Source organism: Vidua chalybeata, chromosome 5, assembly GCF_026979565.1.
Source record: "Vidua chalybeata isolate OUT-0048 chromosome 5, bVidCha1 merged haplotype, whole genome shotgun sequence".
Lineage (NCBI taxonomy): Eukaryota > Metazoa > Chordata > Aves > Passeriformes > Viduidae > Vidua > Vidua chalybeata.
In genome coordinates, this window is record NC_071534.1 from 5,546,632 (window position 1) to 5,560,226 (window position 13,595).

Below are 13,595 nucleotides of genomic sequence, written 5' to 3' on the forward strand. Positions count from 1 at the left end.
CGGCCCGCGCCGTCGAGCGTGGGGAGATCGGCGTGCAAGGGCATTCCCTCCGGGAGAGCCGCCGGGCTGGGGGCGAGGGGCGCGCTGCCCCTCGGCTCTCTCCCCTTGTAGCAGCCGGGGGCAGCTCCTCGCACGAAACAGGCAGGAGAGGCGGGCGGGCTGCGTCACCTTCGGGTTTTACACGAGAGTTGTCCCGGGATGGGAAAGTTTGGTGCCGCCGTCGCAGGGTGCGGGGCTGCCGGCCGGCGGTGCCCAGCGGGGTTCGGGGCTGGCCGGGGCTGAGCGGGGCTGAGCGGGGCTGAGCGGGGCTGAGCGGGGCTGACCGGCCGCCTCCCGCCGCTCCGGGCACCGCTGTCCCGGCAGCCCCGCGGCGCTGCCCGCCTCGCACGGGAGCGCAACCTGACGCAGAGGTTTGCAGGGCCCTGGCCAGGCTGAAGGAGGGCGAAGTGGAAGGCGAAAAAGGGAGAGGAGGAGAAAACTTTCCACTAGTTTACTTTTTTGGCCAGGAGCGCTTGTGTTCATAGAGCGCGAGTCCTTCCCCCAGCCCTCCCCCTGAGCTCCCCCCCTCCCTTCACTAGCGTACAATTAGCATCATTAGGAACCGACCCTCCGGCTAATAGGGGAACGGCGACCAACAACGGTAGGTGCGTGCAAGGAAAGGCGGCAGCAGTCCCGGGCAGCGCTTTGGGGCTTGAGCTAAAAAGTGCTCCCAGCGATGGGAGGAATCCCCGCGGCAGGGGAGGCGCTGACCCGGGGGTAAACACAAAAAGGGAGAGCTGGAAGGTGAGCGAGAGAGGAGTGCGGCTGCAGAAGATGCGGAGAGTTTGGTCGGAGTCCTTGGGGTCCGCTGAGTGCATGTGCTGCCGGGTCTTTCCCTTTCTTCTCTCCTTTTTGATTGCGGGCCCGGGAAGCGCTGATTCCCAGTCTCCGTTTTGGCTGTGGGTATCCTGCCCGGGCTCTCGCTCTCTCCGCACATGTTCCTAGGGCGCCATCTCTTTGCAAAACCCTCCGTCCTCCCGCAGGTCTCCCAGAGGCTGCTCCGGAGCGTGTGAACATCGCAGGCTGCAGCCCAGTCCAACCTGCCGAGCCAAGCATGCTTCCCAGCCCCTGAGCCTCCCGGATCTACCGTTCCTCCCAGACCTCTCGGGCTCTCCAGATAGGCAGCGACCTTTGCTTGTCTCTCCTTGTCACCGCTTGTCTCTCTCCTTGTCACTGTTGGGGACCAAAACTTTCTGGCAGCTGGAGACGTGAACCTGACCCTTTTTTTTTGCAGAGGTATACTGAAAGACAGATGTGGAGATGCATTCCCCCTCCGCCTCAGCCTATGTGTGTTTGTGTGTCCGCGCGTGTTTACAGAGAAGCGAGCAGCTAAGCTGACTTTTGGGAATCTTTCCTTATCTGCAAAGAGGGCTTTCTGCTGTAATATAAAGCCCTGAGAGAGTGGCTTAGCGGACTAGAACTAAACAGGGCTCAGGGAACTCACTGAACCCCGCTCTGACCCTGTTCAAATGAGAGCTAGATGCTTTTTGAACTAATACCGAGAGAGATCTTGCCTGCGGACAGCGAGAGACGGAGAGAGGGAGGGAGGGAGGGAAAGAGGAAGGGAGAGGCAGACAGCAAGGAAGGGAGAGAGACAGAGAGAAGTTTGGAAGGAGTGAGCCGAGAGCTCAGAAAGTTTGTTTTTCCTTCAGAGCCTCGGAGCTGGTAGAGCTGAAGCGGGGACTTCTTGAGGACGGCGCTGGCGCATCTGTCCCTCGGGACTGACCTCTTTTTCCTTGCAGGTTTTAAGTCCCGGAGGGTACAATGTTCGCTAAACTCTTCCAGCAGTGGAGTTTTGCAGTGTTCCTGCTGAGTTATTCCGTGCCCTCCTACGGGAGATCAGTAGAGGGGATCAGCCGCAGACTGTGAGTTTCTCTTTTTCTTTTCTTCTTTCCTTTTATTCGTCCTCGCTGCGGCGGCAGGGCGGGTGGGGAGGGAGGGAGGCAGCCCGGGAGGCTCCGCAGCGCTGCCGGCTCTGCGCCGAGCCGGGTTACCTGCCCCAGGTGCTCACCGGCACTGCCTGAGAGCCAGGAAGAGGCATTCGGGGCAGGGAAAGGGCGCTTTGCAGCTCTCTGACCTTACAAAGCTTTGGGGAGGCGACGTGAAAGCTGAGGGGCTTCTCTTCCGACACACCTGGGGGATTGTTGCGCAGTTTCCCGGGACCCTCGCAGGGAGCATCCCGGTTTATCCAAACGCTGTGTGTTACAATAACTTGCAGCCACTTCCTCGGCTCTGGCATGAAGCCAGTGTTGATAGGAGTAGAGGAAACACGCAGAAGTGAGGGCCATCACGACACTGAAGTACTGAACAATTTCTTTGGATTTCTGCCACTTCGGGGGGAAAAAAATCCAAAGGGAGTCTAGTTTCTTACTTATAGGCAGAGGCATATTTTTTTGATAAATGATAGTGTATCTAAAGACAGTCTGTTCAGGAAATGACCTTTTTGCTTCTTCCAAAATAATCAGCCTGTTTTATAGTAATACCCGTTCACAAAGTGCAGGAGAAGCCTCTGTGCTGATGCAGGAGCAGCTGTCTCACACTTCTAACTCACTGGCTTTCTCTGGACTTGCATCAGATTTTCTAAGGAAGAAACACCTCAGTCACACTGGGGAGGGCTGTATTGTTATTCAGTTCTGCAGGAAGCCAAGTTGGAGGAAGAGTGCTGGAAAATCCGATCACAACTTACAGGGAAACATGACACAGCAAACAATTTCAGATGGGTTTCCTTGTAAATGTTTTATTACATACATAAGGACAAGATCTCCAAATAGCATTTCCTCTGCTAGTTAAGCAACACACATAATAATAGTAATAATAATAATAATAATAATAATAATAATAATAATAATAATAATAATAATAACCCCAAACACCCAAAAGAAAAAAAAATACCCCAGGTGACGCAACTTCAGACACACCTAAAGTTTGGCACTGGGCAGAGAGCTATTACAAATCTCCTACAGCAAATTGTGTAGAACATGTTATTGCTGATAATGTTACAGTATTATTCTCAGTCCATTAACGTTTAACTGTTTTGTACTCCTGAAAGCTGTTCTTGGGCTATTTCTTTCTTTTGGGACCATGTTATACAGAGGAATCAAACTTCAGTTTCAAAAATAAATTAAAAAAAAAAAAGAAAATAGTTGAAGTGCAGTTAGATGCTGTTATTTTCTTGGCTAGGAAACTCTGAACTGGATCTAAGCCAAACTTGGTTGATAAAAAAAAAATCAGATTTGCAGAGAAATACTCTCTCTTTTTGAAGTTAGTGTAGTTCTAACACTGTTTTTAAAGGTCAGGATTAGAGGTCTTCCCAGCTTCCCCATTCTGTCCTGACAGGGGGGAAGAAAAGTGTAAGCTAACCAGTGAAAACACATTTCTCAGCTCCCTCTTTACTCTGGCATGTAAAACACACACAAGAAACCAGTCAGCTGTCAGTTAGTGGCATTCATGTAGTTTTGTTTGTGGGCACAGCACAAACACAGACACCACACTCAAACACGTGTCCTGTTTTAATATCACCACAAACCATTCCTAGAGTTAATGGTTAATAACTCATTTAGGCATTGAGATTTTTTTTTCTCAGTCAAAAACTTAAGCCAGTAATGGATGAAAATACTGAAGCACGTTATTATAGACATGCAAAAATAATCAAAATTACATAGGCCTCATTCTACAGACTTCGCTGAAGCAAATATCTCATGGAAAGCAATAGCAAATTGTCCCAAGAAAATATTTCCAGACATGTTATTTGTTATAGGAGTGCTTTAGCTGTTAAAGAACTTCTGAGAAACCAGTAATGCCTCAAAATGAAATTACATATTTTTATCATTATGTCCAGACATCGCAGTATCATGTCCCTAGATCTGTTCAAAATATTTTTCTGAAGCCTGAGATAGGTTGAGCAGATTTCCCTCCCTTTGGAGTGAGTGGCAATGGCACTCAGTCTTGCAAAATACAGAGAGCTGACTGAATCCTCCTCAGTTATTTTCCTGAATTTAGGATCAGACCCAACATGAACAGTCAAGGGTAATAACAGCTAAATAAGAGCAGCTCTCTGAGATAGAAAGTGGTAGCTTGAAGAATGTTGTCTTTTAGAAATTCTAGATATCTCAAGGGAAAAAAAAAGAAAGGAGGAATGTGCTTGAAAAGAGCAGCTTATCTGGAAGTATGTGAAGTCGGGATGGTCACAAGTCATGGATTTCTGCTTCTCTCCCCATGATGAGACACTCAGCCTCATATGTATGCAGTGTACTTGGATCCAGTCATTAGTTTGGATGCTCTGGTCAAGTACAAACCATCAACATCCCTCTCTCAAAAGTGTCTGCCTCATGTAAGCTTAGCATTTACTGCTCTTGGTTTGGGTACAGGATCCTGCCACCTCCTTGGACGAGAGGTGTGCTTTATAGAAGGATGGAAGGGACCTCTAGTGGGTCATCTTAACCCTAACAGCCTAATATTTTTTTCCATATTGTGGCCAATATGTGAATTCAATCATTGCAGTCTCCATTGCCTTCCTACTCTGAGTGTGTGGGTGAGATATTGTTGATATCTCCATTATGAAGCACTTCTTACATCAGTCCTCTTGGACAAGCATTTCTCCACGACTTACAAACACAGGAGTTGTTTGAATAACTGAAGCAGAAGGAGGTAGAAGGTCAAAGAGATATGTATCTACCACATCTTTGTTTCTTTGGAGGTTCTTTCATCTAGAGTATACAAAGGAAGCTGGTAGGCAAAATGTAATCCTTAAGTCTGGCTGAGTAATAAGTCATGTGAAATGTAACACTACATAATGTTATACAATCATCTGGAATAGCAGAATGTTATTTGGGGCCAGACTTGATGCTAAATATCATACAGATATTTAAAGAGAAACCCACCCTCTTTGGCACACCAAACCCTCACATGTCAATCCCTGCATTATTTTGGAAATGCGTACTCACTCAAGATGTGGATCTTGTAATGCTCTCTGACTGCCTTGTGTGTACTGGAACCAAATGTTTAGGTTTCAGCTCTGTAAAATGGAATAGGTTTTCAATCAAGAGGACTTTAATAACAGGCTTTGGAGAGTCAAGATTTTGTCACAGTGGGGAAGCTGACCAAATACACATTAGAGGATTAAGGCAGCTTTGGGTTGTCTGTGATAGAAGGAATTATCCTTGGTAGTTCACAAGAGGCAGTAGGAAATCTTTGCTCATCATATGAGACGCTGGTTTACACTCCCTAAGGCACGGAGATTTCATACACTTTCTATGAACTAGAAGAATGAAAGAAAACCTACATTTCCCATGCAAATTTCCTGAGAAAATTGACCACTGAAGCTCGGAATATAACCTGAGTCACACTGGACAGCCTGACAGGCAGCACAGAGGCAGCCACACAGAGGAGCCCAGGCTGCTGGTTTTATTGGCCTACTTGCCAGTCAGACTGAAGGGTGTTGGAGATGGCTCTTGTTCAAAAAGCTTCTGAGGGAGATCACAAGGTTCTGTTAATGGTCACAGTTACACTGAAGAAAAAGACACGATATGGGATCAGCTTAGCATTATCACATTGCATTTTTGCTTATGGACATTTAGAAGAGGGGCATAAAATATTTGTCCTAAAGGCTGAAGTCATCCAAAACTGATTTTGGGACACTTAAAACACAGACAGTATTTGATTACATGTGTACTCACAAACCTCTGAGCAATATTTTGAGCAAGATTTTGACAGTCATCTTCTAGTCTCATTGTGGAATGGGGGAACGCTGCTGTTTGAATTTTGCACTGAGCAATAGAGATGTAGTATCACTTCAATCCATCACTTGAACCCAATACTCAAAAAAATGCAGCCCTACAAAGACAGAAAATGAAGGGGATGCTCTTAAAACAGAGCTACTTGAAACTGCCAACTTCCAACAGCTCCACTGTTGATCAAGTCATAAACCTGAAGAGTTTGGCTGAGGGGACTGAGAAAGAGAACCTGCAGAACACTCCCAAATATTTTGCATTTTCAAATCTGGTTATGTGGCAGGAAAAGGTGGGATGGTATGGGATGGAAGGAAGGAATATTCACTCCCAATGATGTGTCTTCTTCCAGTTCACCCGCATGCAGAAACCACTTACCCAGCTAATTGACCAAATGATTATAGGACAAGCAAGGCAGTGAATGGAATTTCTTTGGCCACTGAGAATCCAGTCACATGCCATACCCTGATGCAAGAGAAGAGATTCCATAGCCAAACTCTGCATGCTGAAGTAGAGCAATTGGAAGGATAAACTGTATTATTGCATTCATGGGAACGTAGCTAAAATCCCAGTTTGTGCTCCGTCTGTGGTTCATAGCACAGCTGTACATCTATTCCACTTGAAGAAAAAGGCATGTATTTTCTCACATTTTCTCTGGTTATTTATTATCCAGGTGTCATTTGTATCTTCTTTCCTCAGATGTTTAATACATTCCTTGCCAGTACAACATCTCTAAAAGACACATAGCTACTCAACTTCTAGTTCCTCAAAAACAAGACAGATCTCAGTGTACCAAAAGGTCAGGATGAACTCTGGAAAAACCACTCTAACAAACAAGGATGCTCTTGAAGAAGATCCAGTGAAGAGGGTTAGCATAAAATTCAAGCAGACAAGAAATTTGGCCCCAAAAGTTCACACTTCAAGCAATACTAGGAAGGCATCTAAAACCATAATTAGACACAAGTGACTAAGCAGTAAATCCACAGGAGTGGCTGAGGCTTATCTCTGCTGATGCTCATTATGCACTGAAGTGCCTCTGCTTTAGGCACCCAAATTCAAATATTTTTCCCTTACACTCCTGCAATTGCACTTATTTAAATGTAGGAGTAGAATGCGCTTTTATGTGCTTGTTTATGTTTTAGAAGCATGTGACTGAGCAGAAGAAAATCACTAGAATGATGCTGTATAAACACTGCTTCCGGCTCCAGTACAAGTGCTGGGTTTTCCCTCTCTTGCTGCATTATCTGACCTTTTAGTTTTCTTATCTCTGACAACTGCCTTCCTGCTTTTACTGCCTCAAGTGTGATATATTAAGAGTCAGGATGCTTTCCTAGAACAGAGCAGTGACTAATCCAGCTCCAGTGGTGTGTGATCAGTCAGCTGAGAATTATTACCCACTTTCTCTTCTCTGCTGAGAGCAGCTACTCTGAGGATGAAGCAGGACTTGCTCCAGCAGTCTGGCTTCACTGGATGTCTCCAAGCCTGGTACGTGGTCACTGTGGCCACCACAGCCAGAGAAGAGAGGAGCTCTGCCAAACACTGGGCAATAACCAAATCCTAAACATTTTTTTTCCCTCTCCTCTCTTTTCTTCCTTTAGCAAACGGGCTGTATCAGAGCACCAGCTATTGCATGACAAGGGCAAGTCAATCCAAGACTTACGAAGAAGAATATTCCTTCAAAATTTAATCGAAGGTGTCAACACTGCAGAGATCCGTGCAACGTCAGAGGTGTCACCTAACCCTAAACCTGCCACCAACACGAAGAACTACCCTGTCCGGTTTGGCAGTGAAGATGAGGGCAGATACCTAACTCAGGAGACAAACAAATCACAGACCTACAAGGAGCAGCCCCTGAAGGTCTCAGGGAAGAAAAAGAAAGCAAAGCCTGGAAAACGTAAGGAACAAGAGAAGAAAAAGAGGCGAACCCGCTCAGCTTGGCTAAATTCTGGCATGTACGGAGACGTCGTGACCGAGAGCCCACTCTTGGACATCTCTGTTACTACACATAATCAAACTTTAAGGTAATTCTGCTACATTCTTTTGGGGAGCATGCCATGTGTTTAACTGAAGTTGTTATCCCTGGGTGTGAGAGGACGAGGCCAAGGCCTTGCTCAAACTGGGAGTAAAAGTAGATCTTTGTGCTCGTGACTGGGCAGTGGCTTTTCAAGCACAGTCTCAAGGTGCTCTCTGCAGGTAAGTGCCTCTTCCACTTTGCACTGGGGACAGAGCCTTTCTTTCCTATGAGACACAATTTACATAAACAACTTATCACAGAAATCTGCTTCCTGAAGCTGAGTAGTAAGTGAAGGTAATTCTGTAAAAAGGAAGCACATCACAGTCACTAAATTTTCCCTTCCTGCTTTAACCATAGTGTATCTCACATCTTATCTTGGTCCCATACTTGGGCCTCAGCAGACTGAAAGCTTTGACTTTTATTTAAGGCTTTGCATCTATAAAATGGCGAAGTCTTCTTTCCTTCCTCTCAACACCTCCCCTTTTTGGCAACTTTCCTACCCTTGCTTTACAGTTTTTCATTTTACTGTTTAACCTTAGGGGAGAACATGGAAAAACTCTCTCTCAGTAATATCTGCAAACAATGCAGACCAGCTTTTCACCATAAAATTTTCCCTGCCATTAGGATTTTTTAATTCAGATCCATCTTTTTTCCAGCTTGTGAAGCAATTACGTTGCTGCTTAAAAATGTTTTGCATTGCTCTTGGAGAGGGACATGCTTCCCTCATGCATTACAGTGAAAGGTTTTTAGGGCAGTGGCCTGGAGACATCAGCCTAGATGTCCCAAGTGAATCATCCCCTTGCAGTCATCGCAGCTTGAGTGGAAATCTGCACACTTGCAGACAAAGCCAAGGATTCCACTCTTCAGTTCTCCCCAAATGTTTGTATTTCACCAGCAAAACCCCATCCTTTTCTCTTCTTCTCCCCTTCACCTTGGCAGAACAGAGACATCAGAGCAGTGCTTGCTTGCAGTAAATCCCTTGGAAAGGGACACCAGCTGTGGGATTTACTAAAATCCAGCCTGGGGTTAAGCTTTACAGGCCACAGTTTGCAATGTGCTCCATCACCTCAGCTCGTGCTGGCATCTGCAGGAGCTACCAACACCTGGGGCTGGGCACCCAAAGCATAAACCAGGATATCCCAGACCATAAATCAGGGCATCCCAGAGCAGAGGCCAGGATATCCCAGGTGGCACGGCTGTAGCAGGTAGGAGGGAAGTAAGAGACACTGGTTTGTCTCAGCACCTTAGGAAAGGCAAACTTCAGGATTCTGCTCAGGAAATGCCTGAGGTTTCAACAGATATCAAGGGACTGTGTTGGTGAGTATATAACACCTGTCTTGAGCACAAAGAAATCTAGAATGTAGGGAAAAACATCCTAGGGAATTTCAACAGTTACTTCTTTTTCTTGCTGTGCTGTCTTTGTTGTTCATCTAATGGGATATATAAAAAAGCTACAGGTACAACCCTGTTGATTTTCTCAGTTCAGCCTTTCTCTTTGAAGTGTGTCTGGATGGCTGAAGGCTCTCAGCTTTACTGTAGAGTCCAACATCCAAATGCAGCATTTCTCACAGATTACTAAAAAGAACCTATATTTTACATAATTAATTGGAGATGATTAAACAAGGAGAAACCATTAAAAAAAAGAAAAGGGAATTCCTCCTTCACAAGTACAGGGAACATGGTGGTGCAGTGTGGTAAGCAGGTGCAGCCCCAACAAACTTCTAGTACCTGAGTTTTTAGTTATCTCAGTAAGCTGGCAAAAGATGCAAACTTTAAGCATGATTTTCACTGTATCTCTGTGCTTCTTTTCTGCTGAACACCCTGGATAAAATCTTCATGCCAATTCTCTCTGATCAGTCTTGAAAACAAAATTTTGGGTTTAGGTCCAAAAAAAAAAAATGGACAACAACAATATAAACTCTAGATCTTTTGACTTACTACAAGGAGTATCTCATGGAAGAAGCCAATCTTGCAAAACCTAGGTCCAAATCACAGAACACAGCTTGCAAATTATCATTAGTAAAGAGCCCACTGTCAAGATGTGGTTTAGCTTAAACTTTAAAACCAAGCCTAAAATCCAGGCTAAATTCAAAATGTCACTCTCTTAGAAACAGGGCTGAGTAGTGCAGACATGCACACACACACAGCCATGCTGTATCAATTATGTGCCATTGTTATACCTCTTGGAATATATCCTGAAGTGGACCCTAATATTGTTGCTAGCTAATTATCAAGGAGCTTCATGCTAGCATTTCCATTCCAGGCACTTTAAAAGTTATTTCTCATGAACATTCCTGCTACATTCCCACTTAAATTAAATTAAGGTGCTCTTACTTGATTTCCAAAAAACCTTTTGAATTAGTAAACTCCTGAATGATAGATGTAGCTTCCCTTACAATGTGCATGTTAAGAAAACCTTTTAAACTCTCCAGGAGCTGAGTTTTGTTGTGCCTCACACCCACACACTTTTTGCCACATGGGATGCTACCCCCAGCTCCGGTGATCTGCAGCAGAGAGAATCCCACTCCATCCTCTATCTCCACATTCCACCCTTTAGATGTTTCCCGGGGAACCCCTAAAAAAACATGCGCTGTTCACAGGGACAGAAGGGGAAAAAAGCCCAACCCTTCAGCATTTCCTGCAGCACCTCTGAGCAACTTCATGCTGGAGTACGAGGAATACACTGACAAGATGGGAGCAGGCCCTGCTTTGCTCTCATGGGGAGAGAGCTCACACCAGCCTGCAGCATCCCCTAGAAAACTCCCAGGTCTCAGGATTGGGTGCAGCTGATTGCTTCAGCTGGGCTGAATGCTGCAGGAGCTGCAGGGGAATAGGATGGGGTGGTTGCTTTCTTTCAGAACCAAGCTCTCTGGCTCCCAGAGGGAAAGTTTCAGGATTAGAGCCTTTTCACTCAGTCAGGCACAGGAAGAGATGCTATCAGGGGTGTGCTCACTCCAAGCCCTGAGCAGCCTTTACTCACACACTCACCACAGCCCCCTGCCTAAGGGGTGGTCGATCAGTGGGAAAAAGAGACCAAATAAGCCCCATGGCACTGTTTTAATCAGAACAGACCTAGGTTTTGCAAGATTGGCATCACACCCCAGCAGTTAACACACCATTGCCACAGCGTTAACAAGGACAAAAAATTCTTTTTGCTTTTCTCCAACTGTATTTTTTTTTCTTTTCAGCACTTGACATTTTTATAATAGGGTGATACAATTCTTCTGCCTGTAGCACTCAGGGATCTTCTTGCATGAAGTTCTAAATTTAAAAAAAAAGCCCCTTTCTGTTCCTCTGAGGGTACAATGGCCTCAGTGTGTGACAAACTGTGGGTCATCACACTTCTAGAGGGGTTGCATTGAGAAAAACATAGCAGAAATCTTGAATAAATGTCTAAAACTGTGACATGGTCAAACAGGCCCTGCTATGGAAGATGGTTACTAGCAAGGCACACCTGTTACAGTCTGTGGCACTCTTGCTATTGATTCTATGTCCACATGTTTGAAATGAAAAAGTGAAAATTAATTAATTTTTCGGTTTTTCCTGTCCTTTCTTTTCTTTGCAGGAGGCGCTGATGTTTTAAGCAAGAGATATTTGGAAGACACATTGCAGTATTCTGTAATAGTGAACATATGGGAAGTATTAAAATATTTATTACCTGTAAATATTGTAAATGCTCAGAATAAAACCTTTTCCCCCCATTGCTCTCTGAAACTGCACATTTGGTTATTGTGAATTTTCCTTTTTTTTTTTTTTTTTTTTTTTGGCTAAGGCTAAGACAATTATTATTGTCACATTTACCATAATTTATTTTGTTGACTGGTGTATTTATTTTGTGAACGTATCTTGGTGCTGCTGACTTTCTATATTTTTTGTAACATAATGCACTTTAGATATACATATTGAGTACATTGATAACTGACATAAAATGTTCCTGTTTTGTGGTTGATTTCAATGAATGCCTACATACAATTGTTCAAACTGATTTTCCTTTGTGCATGTATAATAGCAGTATTTTAAAATTTGTAAAGAATGTCTAATAAAATATAATCTAATTAAATCATGACTCAGAAGGAAAATGTGTTCTTTGGGACTTTCAAGAGCAGGACCAATTTTTTTATTTACTACATCTGAAAATTGTTTTAAATGTAATGTGTTTACATTGGTCTAAACTCTCACATTTTCACAAAGATGCCTCACGTGGCTCTGTTTCCAAAACCATCTGCATCAATCCTGCTTCTGCCTCGTCTCCATAGATGAGACCAGCTAAGTGAGAGACCCCCTTCAAGACTTCATGTCCACTGGCTGAAGGAGACATGAGAAAAAAAAAAAATATAGTCTACCACTTTTTCCTGCTTTTATCCCTTTCGTGTTCAAATCACAGCAGCTGCAGTGGGGGCAACCTGAGTAAAGGGGATTGTTTCACAGAGATATCTGAACTTTGCAAAGTCCAACTGAATTTCCTCTGTCCCACTCCTTTAACACCAGCAACATCAGAAAAAAGCAAGCATGGAAAAATAAATTACAAATCCTGGGAATTTTAAGATAGTTCTTGTAATTGTTGCTCTGTTCTGTAGTTGCCAAACTTTTCTTTTTTATTCTTCTTTCCTTTTTTTTAAGTGCCATCTTTTTCCATTGCCAAAGTACAGCCATCATGTAATATAAACCAGATGTATTTCTGCTCCCTACCCAATCTTGCAGAAAACTACCTCCAAGAAAACACTAAAAGCAGGAAAACTTGAGAAAAAATTACCCATCCTTCCCAATCTCCTTCTCTGAAGTGTGAAATTCAATGCTTCATTATGTCCAGTTAATCACGACAGCCACAAAGCATGTGCATGCTGTTTCCTTTTCAGATGAAAAATATTATACATGATGAAGCATAGCACTAAGGAGAAAAGGCAGGGTTTCTGCAAATTTTTGACTTGGCCTCCTTGCATATCCTGCCTATTTATAGTATCCAGCTAATGCTTGGATTTATACAACTGAAGTTAACTGCAATATGTTCAGAAGACAATTTTGTATCTCAGGATTACCAGCATATCCCAGCTGGAACTAAAACTGAAAGCTCTGGTGGGCAGAGGCAATTTATCTTCATCAGCAAGGATGAGCCTTGGCAGACAGGGGCCCAAAGAGCACAAAACCAAACCAAAAATCCAAGTGCTTAACCTTGGCTCCACAGAAGTGGCCTCCTCATAAGAGGAAAACTGGTTTTGAAGTGTCTCTGGTCTGCCTTGTATCCTTCCACTGTCTATTAAGGACTTGTAATTTTTTTTCCTAGTTTCCTACAGGTAAAATCTGTGATTATAGAGAGTTTAAGCAAAAGTCCTGTTTTTCTGAAAGACCTTTGCACAGGCCTTACAAAATCTGTGTGTGGAGCCTGTGCTTCACAGACTGGTTTGAAAGTCTGTGCTGCAGACTCCACCAAGCTGAATGCAATACTTTTTTTGAGCTCTCATCTTCGCAGGAAAAGAAATCCTGAAGATCCTCATTTCTGAGACAAACTAGAGCAGCTTTGCCCTTCTTGTGGTGGGGGGTAAAATCTACCAGAGATTTCAGTTCCTCAGACATTAATCCCTAAATGTTTAACTAGTCTCAAAGACACCTGCAGGGGTCAGGACCTAAGAATCAGGACTTATCCTGGTATTTTCTAATGTCCATGACACAAATGCTGGAGGAGAAAAGAAATAATGCTCAAACGTCAATATTTCATGTTTTACTGAACGACTTCTAGGAAGGCTGCACTCCTGCATTCATGTCCTTTCAGCTCTGTTTCTCTTGCTCTCTCTAGTCCCAGCTAATCCCAGACCTCACCT

The 13,595-nt window shown here is 44.2% G+C and overlaps 1 protein-coding gene across 3 annotated transcripts; it reads left to right on the top strand.

Annotated features, from left to right (window-relative positions):
- Positions 1-575: 575 nt before the first annotated feature.
- On the top strand, positions 576-11,810 carry PTHLH (parathyroid hormone like hormone). 3 transcript variants are annotated; one of them, XM_053943315.1, is made up of 4 exons: positions 576-640; positions 1,782-1,904; positions 7,364-7,786; positions 11,345-11,810. In XM_053943315.1, exons 2-4 carry the CDS (start codon positions 1,804-1,806, stop codon positions 11,352-11,354), a joined length of 534 nt encoding a protein of 177 aa, XP_053799290.1. In that variant the 5' UTR covers positions 576-640; positions 1,782-1,803; the 3' UTR covers positions 11,355-11,810. The 3 variants fall into 3 exon arrangements, with proteins under 3 accessions (XP_053799290.1, XP_053799289.1, XP_053799291.1); XM_053943314.1 differs by lacking the exon at positions 576-640 and adding an exon at positions 1,165-1,275; XM_053943316.1 differs by lacking the exons at positions 576-640; positions 1,782-1,904 and adding an exon at positions 7,192-7,250.
- The last annotated feature ends 1,785 nt before the right edge of the window (positions 11,811-13,595 follow it).